The 18,187-nt window shown below is 38.7% G+C and overlaps 1 protein-coding gene across 1 annotated transcript in view; it reads left to right on the top strand.

Annotated features, from left to right (window-relative positions):
* unc13c (unc-13 homolog C (C. elegans)) overlaps positions 1 to 14,723 on the top strand; it is a gene marked incomplete at both ends in the record, with an annotated part of 106,411 nt that extends 91,688 nt beyond the window's left edge. Inside the window, 9 exons of the mRNA XM_079242494.1 lie at positions 2,074 to 2,162; positions 2,540 to 2,677; positions 3,428 to 3,551; positions 4,518 to 4,577; positions 6,576 to 6,656; positions 9,371 to 9,518; positions 12,080 to 12,172; positions 13,370 to 13,529; positions 14,438 to 14,723. Coding sequence (XP_079098620.1) covers positions 2,074 to 2,162; positions 2,540 to 2,677; positions 3,428 to 3,551; positions 4,518 to 4,577; positions 6,576 to 6,656; positions 9,371 to 9,518; positions 12,080 to 12,172; positions 13,370 to 13,529; positions 14,438 to 14,723 — 1,179 coding nt within the window. The remainder of the gene's footprint in view (positions 1 to 2,073; positions 2,163 to 2,539; positions 2,678 to 3,427; positions 3,552 to 4,517; positions 4,578 to 6,575; positions 6,657 to 9,370; positions 9,519 to 12,079; positions 12,173 to 13,369; positions 13,530 to 14,437) is intronic.
* Between the last annotated feature and the right edge of the window lie 3,464 nt (positions 14,724 to 18,187).

Here is an 18,187-nt window from a genome sequence, read left to right as displayed (position 1 = left end):
ACAACGAGCCATTCATTGCATAATTGTTCCCTATCAGTAATCAACTCCCAGAGAGCCAATGTAATTACCAAGAGCCATTATCATTGTGCTACCAATAACAGAGATTACCAGTAATCTCGAACAGTGCCCATTTATGGACTCATCATGGACTGATCTCCCTAGATCAGAATCAAGACTTTGTTTTGGCTGTGACTCTGTTTGCTAATGTGCTTCTCTCACTTTGAAGAAGGCTGTTTATTAAACCTTTCTTTATTTGGCGCTGTAAGTCATTTTGGACCAACTGTGCTGTGGAATAACAGCCTGGCAGCGAGGAGATATTGCATTGTTGAAACAGGCAAAGTGAAGCAAAGCTGGGCTGCAGCTGATAGGCTGTCAGCCAGGGGAGAGTTTGTACACTCTGGAGGACTCCGGATGCCAGTCAGTGTCGAGTGAAACCAGCTACCATGAAAGAGCCAGGTGCTCCACGAAATCCCAAACATAATGTTTTTCTTTTATAAAGTTTAATTAACAGAGTATGAATTGTCGTCAAATTAGCCTCAGCATCAGAAAATAAGCAAGATTATGCATAAGAATCCTAGGAATTTCAAAACATTACTTTTAAATTAACACTAAAGAAAGAACTCTTACATTGTGTCATGTAAATTATTGTAATTATCTTTTTAATTAAGACAATTAGATTTATATTTAGGTTTTCAGTATAAAAGCACAAATTTCAGAGCTGAAATTTCTCCTTCCAATAGGTTTCAAGTGAGTAGGTTGATCTCACAGTAGAGTAGCTTTTCTTTGCTGGTGTTCAAAAACTGTTAATACAGAGGACAAAAAAAAAAAGAAAATAGAATCTTAACTTCTGTGACCGTCAAGCAGAAGATTAGAGCCCTATCTAAAACCTTAGCCAGACTAAGGGAGGATTATATAAGACCAGGGTTTACCATTTCTGTTTGTTTTCTTTTGTTTTTTTTGTTTTTTTTTTGTTTCTTTTAATCACTTGAAAGGACGTAATCTCCCTCTCAGTTGGTAAGATAACAGCTCAAACGCGTAATGGCCAGTTTTCCGTTTGACAGCAAAGTCTTTCATTCTGTGATCACTTCCAATGAGGTGACAGAAATATGAGATGGTGCATGTGAACACACAGAGGTGTAAATCTGTCACTTTCACGGTCAGGTTGAGACATGTGCGCAGAATAACAATGTCTATAAAAAGTTTGGTTTACACATCCGCTTCCCAGCTGAGCCATCCACCATTAGAGTGTGTGAGATGAATGGCTTCATGGCTGAGCTTATGAGGTCTAATGTGGTGATCTGTCATGCATGCAGTGCAGTGTCTCACCTCACAAAGCCATCTCAGCACACATATATGCAGTTCCCAAAATGGGATACATTTACATGCAGCACAGCACAAATATCCAATATCCATCCATGCTTTTTCATAGATTATATCCAAAATGCTTATTGAACACAAACATAAACACTTCTGCACATCCATCATGTGTGCTTAGGTATCGCTCTTCAGAAACCCAAGACCCGTCATGCATGGTTACATGAATTTTACAACATTTTGTAAGTGTCTCTAAAGTTTTGAACAGAATGTCTCGTTTTAGTGTAATTTCTCACAAGTTAATGATCGTTTTTCATTTGCATACAAGCATAAAATCAACGAAGGTTGAACAATTAAATACATTTAGTTGAAAAAAACACTTTTTTATCAGTGTACTGCAGGGTTTTTAGTAAGCTTTATTTCCTGAGATGCAGCTGAATGTTAGCACCACTACCCTACTGTAACTTGTGTAATAGTGCAGAAAAATGTCATCACGTGTCTTGACTCAGCAAGCAGTCATCATCGCAGCGCTCTGAGGTGAGCAGTCCATTGGTATTCAGAACATTGTTCAGCACAGGTGGCAGGTAGAATGAGTGGGAGGCCACTGGCAGGTTATTCCTCCTTTGTGGCTGCTGCCACCCTCCAGCACCCCCACCATAGTTGAGGAAGCCTCCAGAGATATGCAGCTGTAAGTGATGCTTTGGGTACGGAGTGCAAAGATGCAGTACAGCAACTGTCTGTCTTCGTCTGCCCTGACAGCTGGATGCAGAGGCCAGCGATCTGCTAAAGGAGCTGCAGAATAAACTCAACACCGTACTGGATGAACTCAGTGGAGTGTTTGGCTCCAGGTAAGTGCTGTGTCTCCAAATGTGTCTTTTCTGTCAGGGAAATTCGACCACAAGGCTGGTTACTTAATAACAGATATGAACTCAAATTTAATTAGCTCAACTCACGCTGTGCATCATCCGTAGTGAGAACAGGAAGTTGCTAAACATTGTAGCCTGAACAGAAGACACACACACTGCTAACTTTTTAATGATATAACATGAAAAGCAAGAGCGAGTTTGCACTGACTTGAAGTGGCTAACTTTGACTGCTGCAGCTTAAAATATAAAGACAAAAAAAAAAAAAAAAAAAAAAAAAATAAAATATATATATATATATATATATATATATATATATATATATATATATATATATATATCTGTTTTCTGCTATCACTCAGTTTCAAACCTGTGATCGAGGACTGTGTGAAGCAGATGAACCAAGAGCTGGTGCAAATGAAAGGTTCAGCCAAAGGGAGCAATGCTGCCATGGATGCAGAAACCGTCCTCCGGCCTCTGATGGATCTTCTTGATAAAAAGTGGGTATTTGATGAATGTAAGGTGTTAACATGATCTCATAACCTTTTGACTTTTTAGTGGCTGTCACTTCTTCTTGCAAATCAGAATAAGTAAATATCGTCTACAGAACTGAACATGAATGAAATTATGAGTAGATATAATCATAGCAACTGCAATGCAAATGGTGGAAACCAGCTTTCACACTCAAATATTTCCTGAGAGGTACACTGTTCCAAAGAAAGCAAAGAATCCTGTTCCTCTGTTAATTGCTACATTGGCACTTTCATTAAAGTGTAGCTCATTTAAGGCCCTTTAAATGTACAAGTAGAAAAGTCAGTGCCAAAGACAGAAGGCACATTTCTGGGGAATGTTCAGTAATTCAACTTTATTTGCTTGTGTGTGTATTTTTTTTTTTTTTTTTTTTTTTATTGAGCAGTGTTCTTGAAAGAAGTGATATGCTCCAGTTAAGCACTGAAAATCATTCTCAACCATTTGTCAAGGCAACATTGAGGCCAATGGGGTATTACAGGGAATCCTCTTAATGATATGGAAATATCAAATCCTTCCTCCTGTTTCTGCAACCCGACTTGCAGAATGGGGCAAGATTAAAGCATAAAGCAACTGCATTTATTCTGAGTCACAGGTTCTTTTTTTTTTTTTTTTTTTAATTTCATTATGAAGACGTCATCACTTAAAGCATTCCGCCATGTTATCTCAGTCTGAGACACGTGTTGAATGTCTTGACCCGAATTATACCTTCTCTGCTTCAGTTTGATGCTATTCGCCAAGATTTGTGAGAAGACAGTCCTGAAACGAGTCCTCAAAGAGCTGTGGAAAATTGTTCTGAACACCATTGAGAGAACAATTGTTCTGCCTCCGCTGAGTGACCAGAGCGTGAGTTATCTACATATTTCCCTTTTCCAGTTCTCTTCTCATTTTACCGCCACCTCCTTCCTCTTATCTGCATCTCTCTCTTTTATCCTTTTCAGCCCTCTTCTCCCTCTTAACAGACAAATGAGTGTACAGGAAATAGAAACTGTGCCATCTCTAAATCTTCAGAGCTCATAATTATCACATTTACTGAGGTCTGCTGTTGACCAAGCAGGTTTTGAGTCACCAATAATTGTTTAAGAATTAACTATCATATGTACCAAAATAGGGCTGCACGGTGGCGCAGTGGTTAGCACTGTGGCCTCACAGCAAGAAGGTCGCTGGTTCGATCCTTGGCTGGTTTGGTCAGTGGCCTTTCTGTGTGGAGTTTGCATGTTCTCCCCGTGTATGCGTGGGTTCTCTCTGGGTACTCCGGCTTCCTCCCACCATCCAAAGACATGCATGATAGGTTAATTGGTCACTCTAAATTGCCCCTAGGAGTGAGTGTGAGCGTGAGTGTGGTTGTTCGTCTCTCTCTGTGTGGCCCTGCGATGGACTGGCGAGCTGTCCAGGGTGTACCCTGCCTGTCGCCCAAAGCCGGCTGGGATAGGCTCCAGCTTCCCCGCGACCCTGAATTGGAATAAGCGGTTTGGAAAATGAATGAATGAATGAATGTACCAAAATACAAAAGGGTACAAAAAAAATTGTCCTGATGAAATCATCATGTATCCTACTTGACCAATTATTATTTATTTTGAATGCACAAGGAGTTTGAGGATTTAAATGAGGGTTTCTAACATTTTACTTGTTCTGTTGAGTGACGTTTCTAAAAATACTCAGATCTGCTTTAAAACTCTCTGGCTTTACAGTATGTCTAAGATCACCCCCCTCTTCTTCTCTTTTGTTTAGCCGATTTGTTTGTATGTGGTTGAGTGTCAGTGTCTTCCTTATTTATTTGTCCTCATGGAAATGAATTTGTTTGTTCAGCAGCAAGGAGCTCAGATGATCTTCAATGCTGCCAAGGACTTGGGACAGCTGTCCAAACTGAAGGTAATGTGATCTTTCTGAGACAGAGTTTACATATTAACCTCATAATATATAACTATGTCTTACACTGATCCACATGGAGTAGTGCATGGTATCATCAGAACCAGACATATTGTCTTTATCATCAGCAAAGCCTTCAATAAAATTATTTTAACTGAAAAAATATTGTAAAAGAATTGGAATCGAGACACGCTACCCTTTTAATTCTGAAAATTGCAGAAAAAACAAAAGATGTGATATGTAGATGAGTCTCCCTACAATGAATGGAGTCCACCCAAATCTTACTGAGTACAAACCCCCAAGAGCATCCATTGTTACCAATTTAGCAACTTAGGAAAATGTCAGGAAATACTCATTGTCTTGAAAACACAGTTTAATGGTTAAAAATGACACAAATGAAATATTCCATTAATCTAATGCCAAATAATAATTTACTGCTGGAGCTCTGCTGTGAATGAGTCACACACCTCGACACTATTCACTGGTTCACTATCACGACTAAAAGTAGAATAACGTGATTTTATCAGACATTTTTAAAAGAATGAAAAGACACATTGTAAATCATTTAGAAATAAGTCATATGCGTTAATGCAGACTTTGGTATCGTAGAGCACAGATCTTTGAGACACAACTAAGCAGGTCTTTAACTGCTGACGAGTCTGGAGAAGTTTAATGCTCTGAGCTTTGTGTAGTGAAGCACTGGGCTGGAACATTTGTTACACTCTGGTTTCACTAACAGCTACGTTACCTCAGAGAGGTGTTTCAGCTCTTAGTCATGCAGACGGTGGAATTGTAATGTGTGCCTTGTATACACACAGGTGTGTTACGTCTCTTTTTTGCTGCGTGTGGCTCTATCACATGTCCTTTGAGGCAACATCTTTGTTACTGATGATCAGTATCCAGATGTGTGTATTTCTTCCTACAAAGGGGATACAGAATTTTCATTCTCTTGTTGTTCATCATTATGGATGACAATCCTCAGCTGATTGAGTTTTCTCACTTGTTGTATTCTGGTATGTGTAGACTTTCTGTGATGTTTAAAATCATTTTCATTATTTGCTGTGTGACTCTAATCATCCATAAAATGTTTAATTTAATGTGATAATTTTCTTGGGGTTTTGTTGGATTTTATTAATGCATTCTGGGATATAAAATAAACACTTCTGACCCACCTATGTGGTATAAATTCACTGGACAAACATTAATTATACTTTAGTTTGATCTTCATTAAGTCCATCACCATGCATGTGCTCTTAAATTTCTCTAAAAGGTTTGGCATGAAGAGAAGTAGTCTTCAAAGGCATACACAGATGTGGATTTCTGAGGATGTTAATATTTAGGAAAGATGGGTTCTACATGAGTCAGAGTGAGATACTTATTCACAAAGGGCCATCACATTTATACCAAACCTTAGCACCTTTAACTCTTTGAAATGCATTCAAAAACACTTTTGATTAAATCTATATCCTGGTTTGTTGATAAATTTTAAACAGCTGGTTTTAGATTTACATTTCTCAGTGCTGCACACTAAACATGCACTTTGCAGTGTGGTTATATTGCCACAATCCTACCATCCAAAGCCAAACTCAAGCAAATGTTTACAGCCCGGTCAGAAACATGAACGTGTGCAGATTAGGAGCAGAAGTTTCTCAGTAATGTTTCTCCGCATAAAACACTCATCGTATGTTGGCTACATGATGTGAGGCAAGCACCTGGGAAATAAAGCAGTGCCAGAAGTTATTTACTGCAATCAATTCACAGATCAGGAAAGCTCCAATTAGAATTGGCAAAAACATTTTTCATTTTATGTAACATCATGGCGGAAGTTTGTCCATCAGTGGTTCAAGTCTGCACCTAATTCTGTTTTTCTTAACAGTAATTGGTTCAAGAAACCGAGGGTCACTGAGGGTCATTTCCATCTTAAAACTGACTGTATCAGAATGTGAAACGCGATATCTTTTTGCCCATTGCAATAATTTATTCTCTGTGATCTTCCTTCAGGAGCATGTAATTCGAGAAGAAGCCAGGAGTCTGACACCACGCCAGTGCGCCGCCATGGACCTTGTGCTTCCCACTATCAAGGTAAAATTGTTATAGATTTTAATGCTGACGATAAGAATATCTAAACTTGACCTTGCAAAAGCAGAGGTGTACAAAGCAGAGAAAAGATATATATATGGCTTGATGAACTAAGTAAAGGACACATTTAAAGTTTGTGTAGCTTTTTAAATTCAGTGTTACTCTACATCCATGTGAGGGATGGAACTAAACTATTTCCCTATTAGAAATTAGGAAGGGTAAATTTCACACATGTTATAATGAGTGGATATAAGAAACTTAGAAAACAGTCTCAGCTCTACAAAGATAAAAGCAAAGTTATGGCGAGGTTGCGGGGACTGAGAAAACTAATTGATTTTACTGTCGCCATGGAAACTACCTCCAGGTTTAGATCAATCATGCCCCTGCTGGCCTTCTTTAATCAGCATTTAAATTAGAACAGCCACTTAAAACAGTTCAGTTAAGGAGAATCAGTCTTTAAATAAAGAAGACAGTTATGTCATTTATGTCAATTTACAATTCTTTATTATTATTTGTTTAAGTTACACCAAACATGTTGTTAATACTGAGTATGCCAAACAGAAGTAGTTTAACAACTATGCTTTGGAATCTAAACACATTTTTACTCATACATTCATAGATTACACAAGAAATTTATCTAGGCTGAACTTTGAACCCAAACAAACTAATGGGTCGGGTAATTCGTAAATGCATCAACTCATAGAGGTGTCCATATAAGGGAGAGTGACCCATTTAAAAGATTCCCAGTAATGCTTCATTCATCCCTTCCGTTGAATATAGCTGCTTCCGATTTTCTCACCAGTTTCAGCTGTGATAGATGAAATGAAATTGTTTGTGCATTTATTTCACAATAGATGTTGTGATTTTATTTCTGTTTAAAAGATCCTTATTATCTCTTTTACCATTGTGAAATCTGCTCAAGTGTGTCAAACAATGCAAGTTCAAATAGTTTATCTAATGGTGTAATGGAAATCAAAGTCGAAATGTCCAAAAAATAAAAGGACAAAAGGATAAAAACATAATAGAAAGACACACCTTATGGATGGACACGTGAGACAGTAGGAATTCAGGAAGGGTAAGACTGTAGAAGACAAGGACATATGTCAGAGTTGGGACTGTTTGGCCAAGGATTCTGCCAGAGGCAGGGTGATATTTTAAGCATGCAGGTTGACTTGTCTTCTTTTTGCCGGAGGGGATGCCGCTTTTCTCTGACCCAACTATTACAATGTAAACATGTTCAAATATGACGCAACACTTACCTTGAAAGTGCACGCCGATGGTATGATGTCACTGTTTTGCCGATTTTTTTTCCTTTAACTAAAATCAGTCCACACACATGTATATATATATATATATATATATATATATATATATATATATATATATATATATATATATAGAGAGAGAGAGAGAGAGAGAGAGAGAGAGAGAGAGAGAGAGAGCGATAGATAGATAGATAGATAGATATGGATATGGATATGGCTATGGATATATGTGTGTGTAGAGTTTACGTCTGAGACAATGCTGTATTAACATAGTGTTTCATTGCTGATCTGGATGCAGAGCAATAAAAACGTGACTTTAAGTCGGGGCATGCCCCGTACATGTGCTGTAGTTTTAATGCAAATCCCTCCAGAACCTTTGTGTAATCCTACTAACAAACAGAAAAACAATCCATAAAACCCATATAATCTACCTATAGAAATAAAAAGGAAATGTAAATAAATAAATGCAGCTTCATCATCATCATCATCTCTACTGGGCTTGATCTTATTGTTATAGAAATCATAAACAGGTTTTTAGGGAATGAATTAAATGTTTGCTGATGGATATTTTATCACACACATTACATGTTTTTTTGTATTATTTTATTTTCTTTCGCCTCCTGATTCATTGCAGATGATATTGAGTTTATGTTTGAGACTTATGACTCATCGATTGAGCAGTGTCATATTGTGTTGAGTCACCTGACACCAGTCAAAAAATATTTGCAAACACTCTTCTGTGTAAGGTGGCACTCTGTCTTATAAAGACGGTCTATCTTTATCAGTAGCTCAGATGCTACCTGCTGCCTGCAGACCATGGCTGGTTCCTGTTTTGTTTTTTGTTTTTCTCCATTCTTGGTTAAATTAAGAGTGATTGTTATAAACCTCCTTTTTTAAACTGGAAAACAACAACTGTTTCTTTAGGTGCAGTGGACAGTACATTTGTTTCCCTGTAATGATTGTGTATTTTATAACTTTTATTGTACGACAGTTGACAGTTTCTAACATAAAGAATGAAGAGAGTTCTGAATTTGTCTGCAAGTTCTTACATTCATACTGCCTTCATTTCAATGCGTAATAAGCTCTATCCATGGCCTTCTGCCCACCTTCCTCATGTAGGAGTGGTGACAGCATTTACAAAGCAGGAAAAACCTCGTCTGTCCTCGGCTATCAGGCTTATCAGCACAGATACACATTAACCATCCAGGCAAGATGCTTGGATTCAAATGCCTGGTAATTATGTGGAGAAGTAGCAGTTACTGCTGTCTCTTGCCAGGTCTGATGCTTTTACAGACACATACTGCCATGCAGTCCTAGAATTCTAGGTTATTTATCAGCTGTCTGGAACTTGCTGTTGTGCGTGAACTTGCAGGAGATATTTGAACATCTCAAGTTTTCTAACATAACAAACTGGTCTGGTCCTGTTTTTTTTTTTTTTTTTTTTTTTTGCAGCAATACTTCCATGCTGGAGGAAACGGGCTGAAGAAAACCTTCCTTGAAAAGAGCCCTGATATGAAGTCTCTCAAGTATGCTCTCAGCCTTTACACTCAACCTACAGATGCCTTGATCAAGAAATATATATGCACCCAAACCTCTCAAGGTAAGGACTCAACCAGTTTATTGGGTTTCAGATACAGACATACTTTTGTTGAAAAAAAAAAAAAGCCTCACTGTGACAATAAAGTCTTTCAAACGACAAGTTCAGACTCTTCTCTAAATGTAAAAAGTGGTGTTTTCTCTTTTCACTTCACTGTTCAGGTTGGTTGAAAATAATGCTAATGCTAAAGCTTTTATTAGATCTCGTCTGAAGAGCAGCTCCTGTGGATATTTTCATGCATCCATCCCCCTCACTGCTCAAGTCAGTTTGTTTCTTTCACAGTGAATAAATAAATAAAAAACAAACACATAAACAAAGTTACATGTGACCTCTTCACCCCATATGCTGGAGGGCTCGATTGCTCTCATGCTATTTCCCTTCCTTCCTCTCATTAGAAACAAACAAACCAAAAAAAAAAAAAGACGCTGTCATGATAGATGTGTTAATGTAACTGTATAAAATTTCCCTTCGTACCTCTTCTTGCTCTTTATCCTCCGTCATCACTGACCCACTTTCATGCCTTGTTGTCTCATTCATCTGTCTCTATATGGAGCTGTTTTTTTTCCTCATCTCGCCGTAACAAGACAGAAATACCCTCAGGTGTCTGAAGAGACCCAAGAGGGAATTCAGCCCAGCGGGGCATTGAAGCTCTAAGCTCCATGCTGCCTCAGTGTGCTCAGCCTTGCAGAACGCTGCAGAGGCAGGCAGCAGGACAGCAGAAAGGCTGTAGGAGAAGGCTCGTCAGCCAGGAGACCAACCAGCCATGCTGCGTGCACTGACTGGCAGATGGGTATATACATACAGTATCTCACCGTGTGCTATTTTCAGATTATTCTGGGTTATTCTTTCTGTTCCGGATCTCCCATTCAACCCCCATCCCCGAATTTACACCATGTTGTCACCCTTTGTCTGAGGTGGTCTAATGTGGTGTCTGTAAGAGGTTCTTGATGCGCTGTAGGTCAGTAAACACGATTAAGATGTGCTGATGGCTCGTGCAGCTCAGTAGAACCTTGATTCATTAATTACAGACCCTTACGCTCTGACACCGACATATTTAGAGCACACATTGTCTTGGCTTAATCCAACTATGTGTGCACTCAAAAGGATATATGTGTTCCTCTGTTTGCATGGGTGGGCTGAGGGTGTATAGCTGCCTTGTGCACATAATCCTTTATGTAATCATTTAAACACAAATATTCTGTTGCTTCTTGCCAATAAAGTAATCTGTTGTCTTTGGTGCAAACTAAGGATAAATGTTGTTTGACAGTGGGGGAAAAAAAAAGTTGCTGAAAAGCAGGTCAACAACAAGAAACGCCAACAGCTTGTCAATCTGATGTTTGTTTGTTTTTTCCACTCGGTCACGTGACCCAGCTCACAACAGTCTATGTAGTATCTACCTCTGCTCTCCTTTATCTTCAATGCACACTATTATCTTGTTCCAACTCTGCTCCTCCATGTATTTCAAGTTGCCATTTTTGCTGTGCAACACTCTGAACATCTGTTTATGTATTTATGTATCTGAGAGCTTTCGGAAAACAGGGAATCTATTAACCTATGCCATCATATCAGCTGATAGCTGAGGCAAACATGCGGTGACATTGCTCGGTGAAATTTCCCACACGTGCAGACTGTGCAGCCGCAGTGGGTTTCTGTGCTCTTCAAGCCTCTCTCAGGGCATCATTACAATAAATCTTGAGGCTTGTTTCTTCATTACCAGCTCTAAAGGCACTGCATGTTTGGCAGATATTGATTTGCTATTGGATCAACGGAGCCCTTCATCAACCACACAGGCTTTTTCCTTCCACTGCGCTGAACATCTGTTTGTAATGGACTGGGTGAAACATGAGACAGCTGAAATGGGCAGGACTCCCTGCATCAGGCAAAGTGAGACACATGGTCAGCAATCCTTTTCAGTTGTTTGTCCCATCGTGATTGACTGTAATGACAATGCAACTGTGCGAGGCGCTGCCTAAAAGAGTATATTCTCTCCTTTGTGCTCATGTTTTCATTCAGCCTCTGCTGAGGTTTTTTTTTTCAACTTCACCTGAGTCCCATGTGTACAGTCAAATCCAGTGATTTTAATTCCAGTTGAGCTGAACAGCTTGATGATGTCATCATGTAGAACATTATTTATTTAGTGCATCATTTTACACCATCTGCCTCCTCTATGGCCTTCAAACCAGACTGATTATGTCTTTGTTTGTTCCTTGCTGTTCTTGTTTTGCCTGAAGTTACAGGAAAACCTGACAGAGTTTACTACTCTGCTCCATGGGCGTGAAATCAAGTCTACCCCCCCCCCCCCCCCCCCCCTACTGTTCTTCTTGGATTTAGTCTTTTGCTTTGGCACACAGAGGTGTTTATACACAGCTTTCTGGATGTATTTGTGGTACCTCATGTACTAAAAAAGCTACTCCTACAGTTTTGGATTGTTTCCCTGAGTGATTTTCTTTTTTTTTATTTTCTATGTTCTGTCCTTGGCTACCTCACAGTCTCCTCTGTATTCTTCCTTGATCTTCATTATACCTCTTTCCAATTCTCCTGTTGCTGTGTTGGTGTGTGTCCAGGTCAGTCAGCCAGTGGATCAGTGGGAGAGGTGTCAATGCAAGTGAATCTCATCTCTCACCCTGGTACAGGAGAGCACAAAGTCAGCGTGAAGGGTGAGCCTTTTTTTTTTTTTTTTTCCCCTATATTCAGGTGTGCTTTTATTCATTTATGTTTAAATTTATTCTCTCCTGCTCAAGGACATAATCTGTTCAGTGGTAATTAAATTCTTGGGACCACAGTCAGCAATTTTTATATATTCTTTCTTCAGACAAATGGTCATAAAAATAAGAAAGGAAACAAATGTGAAAGAAAAAACCGTAGCCAAAGTGTTTTTGGAGGATAAATCCAGATTACTTTGATGGTCACACAACTTTCATTGCCATCAGCTGACTTGAAAATGATGCTATAAAAAGGTATCAAGATGCACTTTAGTGGAAGAAAGGTAACGCAGCTAATGTAGCAAACCATCAGCAGTCCCCTCACCGTCAGCTGTACTTTGTTTTAAGTGCTAATTAGCAAATCTTTGAACAAAAACATTAAACCAAAGACGAACAGGGCAAACGTTTTATCAAACGTTAGCACACTGACATTAGCATTTAGCTCACACACCACCATTCCTCCCTCTAGACTTGCTGAAACTTGAGGTAAAAGTCATCCCCAAAATATTTTTTGAAAACAAGTTAATTCTCTTTAATCTGGTTTTAGTTTATCTGTGCTCATTGTTCTTTTGAAAAATATTTACTATTTAATATATGCACAACTTGAGATTTACAGTAACATATTCAACTTAACACCCACACGGTGGCTCCAATGATGTCTTTTACGCTTCCCTCCCGGCAGCACTGTATGCATTACAGCTGGCAAACAGCTATAATCAGCAGCCGCACTAACAATACAGTGTGACTGGCAATTAAGTTACTATGGCAATAATTTCTCAATCTTTGCTATCAAATGAAAATGTGTTATTACAGGATGAAGAGCTGCAATTTAGCTTTAATTTCTATATTTCCAGAATTAGAAATTTAGATCTATGGCTGCACATTTTAAATGGTCTTTGTATTGACAGATTAACCCAAACACTTTTTTATGTCAGTGCCACAGTTGTCAATAAATGAATAAATAAATACACTTTATGCATCTGCGTACAAAACAAACAAACAAACAAACAAAATTAAACAAACAAAAAATAGCACAACTAAAACAAAACCCATAATATTTAGCTTTTACAAGGATTATCCTTTACTAATGTCTGTCTACACTATACAGAACGACATGATCTCTGATATCTTTATTTCTTCTGCGTTTGTCAGTGGTTGGAGTCAATAATCTCATCTGGCAGACCAACGCCATGTTCCGACCATTTGTTGAAGTCAATGCCATTGGTCCACACTTGGCTGACAAGAAGCGCAAATTCAGCACCAAGACCAAGAATAACAATTGGTCACCAAAGTACAATGAAACATTCCAGTAGTAAGTATCCTGTCCTTTGTGGGAAGGGGAAAAGAGAGAGCACAGAATTGTTGGCCACGTCTTGCCTTCCTTCATGGAAGCAAAACAAAAACTGCCTTTAATCCAGAATTCTGTATGCCGTCTGCATTTTGCAGAACTCTGAGCCAGTCTCATCCCTCTCAAGTATCTGTAATGCTTTACTGAGGAGATCTGTCCGCCTCCTCGAAGCTTTAAGGAAATGCAAATTTATTAGAAGCACTTAATGATTTTTGCTCTGAAGTTGTGAAAGAAAATGAATTAACTGCTTTAGCAATCTAATCCCCTCCTCAACGCAGAACCAAGCCAGCTCAGCCATCCACATAGCAACCAGCACCAGTGAGTGCAAGCACAGTGCTGTCTGCAGGTATACTCACCCTTGGCAGTTTCATTTTAATTTCAAGACCTTGTTAAGTTCCCGGGGATAATGAGAAATGAATCTAAAAAAAAAATGCCTGGCTAACAATAATGGCTCGTTTGAATGGAGACATCCATTCCATCAGAGAAACACGACTGGATTGTCTCATCGTAGTCAGGCATGCAGCGAGGGGGCTTTTCACCAGGGAGATGTCATCATGTCAGACTCATTTACTGGCAGGTTATATTCAGCTGCAAAGAAAGCCAAATGCCTGGGTCCACAGAGCAACTAGCGTGCTTTCATATAGAAATCCTCACACAGTCTGAGATTTCTATTTAGTTTTCACAACAAAAAATGTGTTTCAAAGTCAAAGTGACTTGACAGCATCTGTGCTGTTATTATTGTGTTAACCCTGCTGTGATCCTTCTACCTGTTATCACCCATGCTGGTTAATGTGTGAACTTATTAATAATTCATTTCTAGCTCTGTATGTCGTAAGTTTCACCTTCCTGATCACTCTGTACCCTTTTCCTAGCGTTTTAAGTAACGAACATGGTCCAGAGGCCTACGAACTACACGTCTCTGTAAAGGATTACTGCTTTGCCCGTGAGGACCGCATCATCGGCATGACAGTCATTCAGCTCCGAGAGCTGGCGGATAAGGGCAGCTGCTCGGCCTGCTACCCGCTGGCGAAGAGCATCGCCATGGACGAAACGGGCCTGACCATCATGAGGATACTCTCTCAAAGGACCAACGATGAGGTGGCCAAAGAGTTTGTGCGTCTGAAGACAGATACGCGCTCGGCGGAGGAAGTATCATAATGTGCAGCAAAAATGCAGTATTTAAAGTTGTGTTGTCTTCACTGAGAGATAGAAAGGAAATGCTTGAGGAAGAGAGAGTGCAGTAGCAACGGCATGTTTTGGGGTAGATGCTGTAAACGGCATCAGAATGAGAATGTCCAAAGAGGAGCGAAGGAGGTCCAAATGCGGCGAGGCAGCAAGAGTGAGAGTTGTGTTTGTTTGTTTTTGTGCATGTGTGTAAAACATCTGTTGGAATGTTCATTTTAAAACTACAGTATGTACAAGTGTTTACTTACCGTATGCTTACTATTAAGTATTATATTCTACGAGTTATGTTAATGAGACATGATACCTTTTGTACAACATTTAGTCTTTTTGAACAGAGATTTGTTCCAATAAAGTGCCAAACCAGTGGAAAAAAAAAGAACAAAATCAACGTATATGAATTATGGTGAAGTTAGTATGTTTGAAATTTGCTCGATTATTTTGTCTGGTGTAAGTCACTTTCTGACCGTGTGGCGTTTTGATTGTCGCAAAGTTGTTCATTTTGCACCCTTGTTTCTTGGCTTCACGTTCTTCCACACTGCACTGTTGTGCATGTCCTCTTCTCGGTCATGTCTCTCCCATGATTCCACAGTGACCACCGAGCAGGGTCCTGTCCCCTTGCCTTCAAACTGTTTGTATTTTAAGTCAACCTGAAAATAGACCATGTTTTTTTAAATGGCGATGACTGCTATGTAAACCTTCATAGGTGTTTGTAATTTTATAACCATGACAACAATGACGACAGCCTCCAGTGCTAACGGTCTAAGCAGAAAGGGTGGAAATGTTTACGTTTTCTTTGACTTTTCGTTGTTTCCTTTTGGCTATCAGCTTCCAGCCTTTCTGAACGACCACTGTGAACATGAGCTTTGGAAGACAAGCTTACACGACATTGCAGACAGTTTGATATTATTGTTTCCTATTTTTCCGATAACTTTGTTCCTGATAAACTGCCAAAGTTATATAAAATATTTGTACAAAAGCAATCCATTACATGTATGAAGATATATATGTACATGTGATCTATTACTTTTTCAATGCTTAATATTTGATTGTTGATAGGGTGGTACTAAGATTTTATTTTTTTTATTTCCTGTGAAGCTGTTAATATAAAAGTTGCACATGTTACTTTACACATAAGTTATATCAGCTTCTGTCATCAGATTTATTTTTCTTCATAAAGGAAAGAGTCTAACATTTGGTAAATATGCAACATTCCTATGTATTGCACTGATGGCGAATTGTATGTCATGTAAATATATTTAGTGAGATATTGTACAAAAGTCTACTTTTCTTCTATGTGCATAAAGTATGTGCAAAATGTGGTAAAACATTTGGCTCATTTTGAGAAATTCTCATTATTTATTTATATATTTTCATTTAAGTTTAAAAAAAAGCTTCTAAATTCAGTGGGCTAATGGGCTAAGAACTAAGTTATAAACTAGTCCCGTAGTGGTAATGCCTAGCACAGTTGAACACAGTGCCTAAATCATTCTGCAATACAGAGACTATATTTATCTGTGGATCTTTCAATGCACGCATAGTTTTACAGCTATCAAGAAAGGATTAGTATCTTTAAAAATATGTTCTTTTAAAAGGGTAATATTAATGTCACACGTTAGATTGGACACTTGGATATTCTTTTTGAAAAACAGCATCATAAAACCATGATTTATTTTAGAGATTTTTTGTCAGAAACATCAATGCTTTACAAAAAGAGAAAAAAATCTCATTATTGACAAAGTCAAGATCAGATTCCTTTCAAGGTTATATCAAAGTGATCCCACCAAACGCATACTGCTTTGTTGTGTTTTCTGTCGGTGGATGTGCTGAAGGAAATTTAACTCAAATTCAGTGTTATGGGTTCCTGTTTTATCCTAAATGAAACACAGTTTCTTGATTTGTTCCTGAAAATCCCCACATTGAACTTCAAAGAACGTTCATGTTCCATCCTGCTGCACTACATACGTAAATATGTGACGGTCGCTGTGATCTGTGCTGTGATGAGGTTTGCTTGACCTTAGTGAGTGAATCCATTTTTGATTTTCTTATTTCAAATAACATCCCCACACATTCTCAATATTTTCCTTTCTTTTTTTTTTTTTCTTTTTTTTTTTTTTTAATCAACCTATTTACCTACAGGGGTCTATAATGCGCAGTACAGTTTGCTACAAGCTTTTGCAAAGGTTCTTCTCTGTACTAGACACTAATAGCTTCTCCATGTTAGGTGTCTGCACACAAATATCAAGACATAACTGCCAACATAAAGTAGTTCCTATCTCAGGCACTGAGTGAAGTAATACTGTCAAAGTGGGCTACAAATTCAGAACCTAACTGTAGTGGTTCACCTAACAATTATCCATGTTACAGTGACATGGAAAACGTTTTTCTTTTGCTTGTTTTTGCCAGACCGGCTCAAATTATCATGTCCGACAACATGATGGACATATGTCCAATATGTAAAAGAAATCTAAATGAAGGACTGCCCTTGTTCTGAAACTATGTGGGTAAGTTTTTGCAGGGAAACCACAGTGTGTGTGCGCAAACTGAATTAGGTTTACAGAAGCTTTCCAGGGAAAAAGTTTGGTGATGAAGTACAGAAAACCTAGAAGTACAAGAAGTAGAAGAGGATGATTTTTTTTTTCCCTCAAAATTATGGCATCACTGAGCTTTCCCAACTACTTTTGGACACTCACATATGTGCTGAAAATGTGAATAGTTATGGTGCAGATGAATGGAAATGCACTGTGCCCTGCAGATCATCCTGCCTGCAGTGACCATTCAGTCAAAAAGGAGAGGAAATCCAATACCAAAGTACGTTTTTCTTGAGGTAATTGCTTTTCCAAGAGTGCAGAGACCAGCTGCAGACATAAAGGAAGTAATTTTGCGAGCTGTCCTTACTTTGGTGTTAAGGCATCTGAACAGAAAAAAGCAAAGCAGGGTAACAGCAAAAACTATTTTATTTTGGTCCAGACACCTTACCTTGAACTTTGCTGCAGACATCCACCGTTATGGTTTCCAGTTTAAGAAGCATGGAATGCCACCCTCAGCTATGATTGACAAAATAAAAATAGAGTGAATAATTCATGTTTGGTCCTTGGGTGAAAGACACAGGTGCTTGTTACGAACCTTGGACAGTTTCCTCCCTACCAGCTGGACTGAATTTTGTAAGCGGAGACTGTGCAATTAGAAATCTGACATCTTTCGAGGAGATCTTTTTGAGAAAACTGAAAACGCCTCCACATCCGCCTGTGTAAATCTCTCACAAAAGACTGCAATCCTTGCTACAAAGCTTGAAGGCTTAATTTCTTTTTCATTTTTTTCTAATTCATGGTGCATGAGATGAGTGTTTTCAGATCAGTTATGCTCTACTTACAGTCAGCATTTACACAGCAACATCAAGAAACGTCTGCAGAAGAAAATAACATCACACTGATTTTTTA

Source organism: Telmatherina bonti (genome assembly GCF_933228915.1).
Source record: "Telmatherina bonti genome assembly, chromosome: 1".
NCBI classification, from domain to species: domain Eukaryota; kingdom Metazoa; phylum Chordata; class Actinopteri; order Atheriniformes; family Telmatherinidae; genus Telmatherina; species Telmatherina bonti.
Note: the sequence above shows the minus strand (reverse complement) of the source record. Positions and strands in the feature narration are given on the sequence as shown.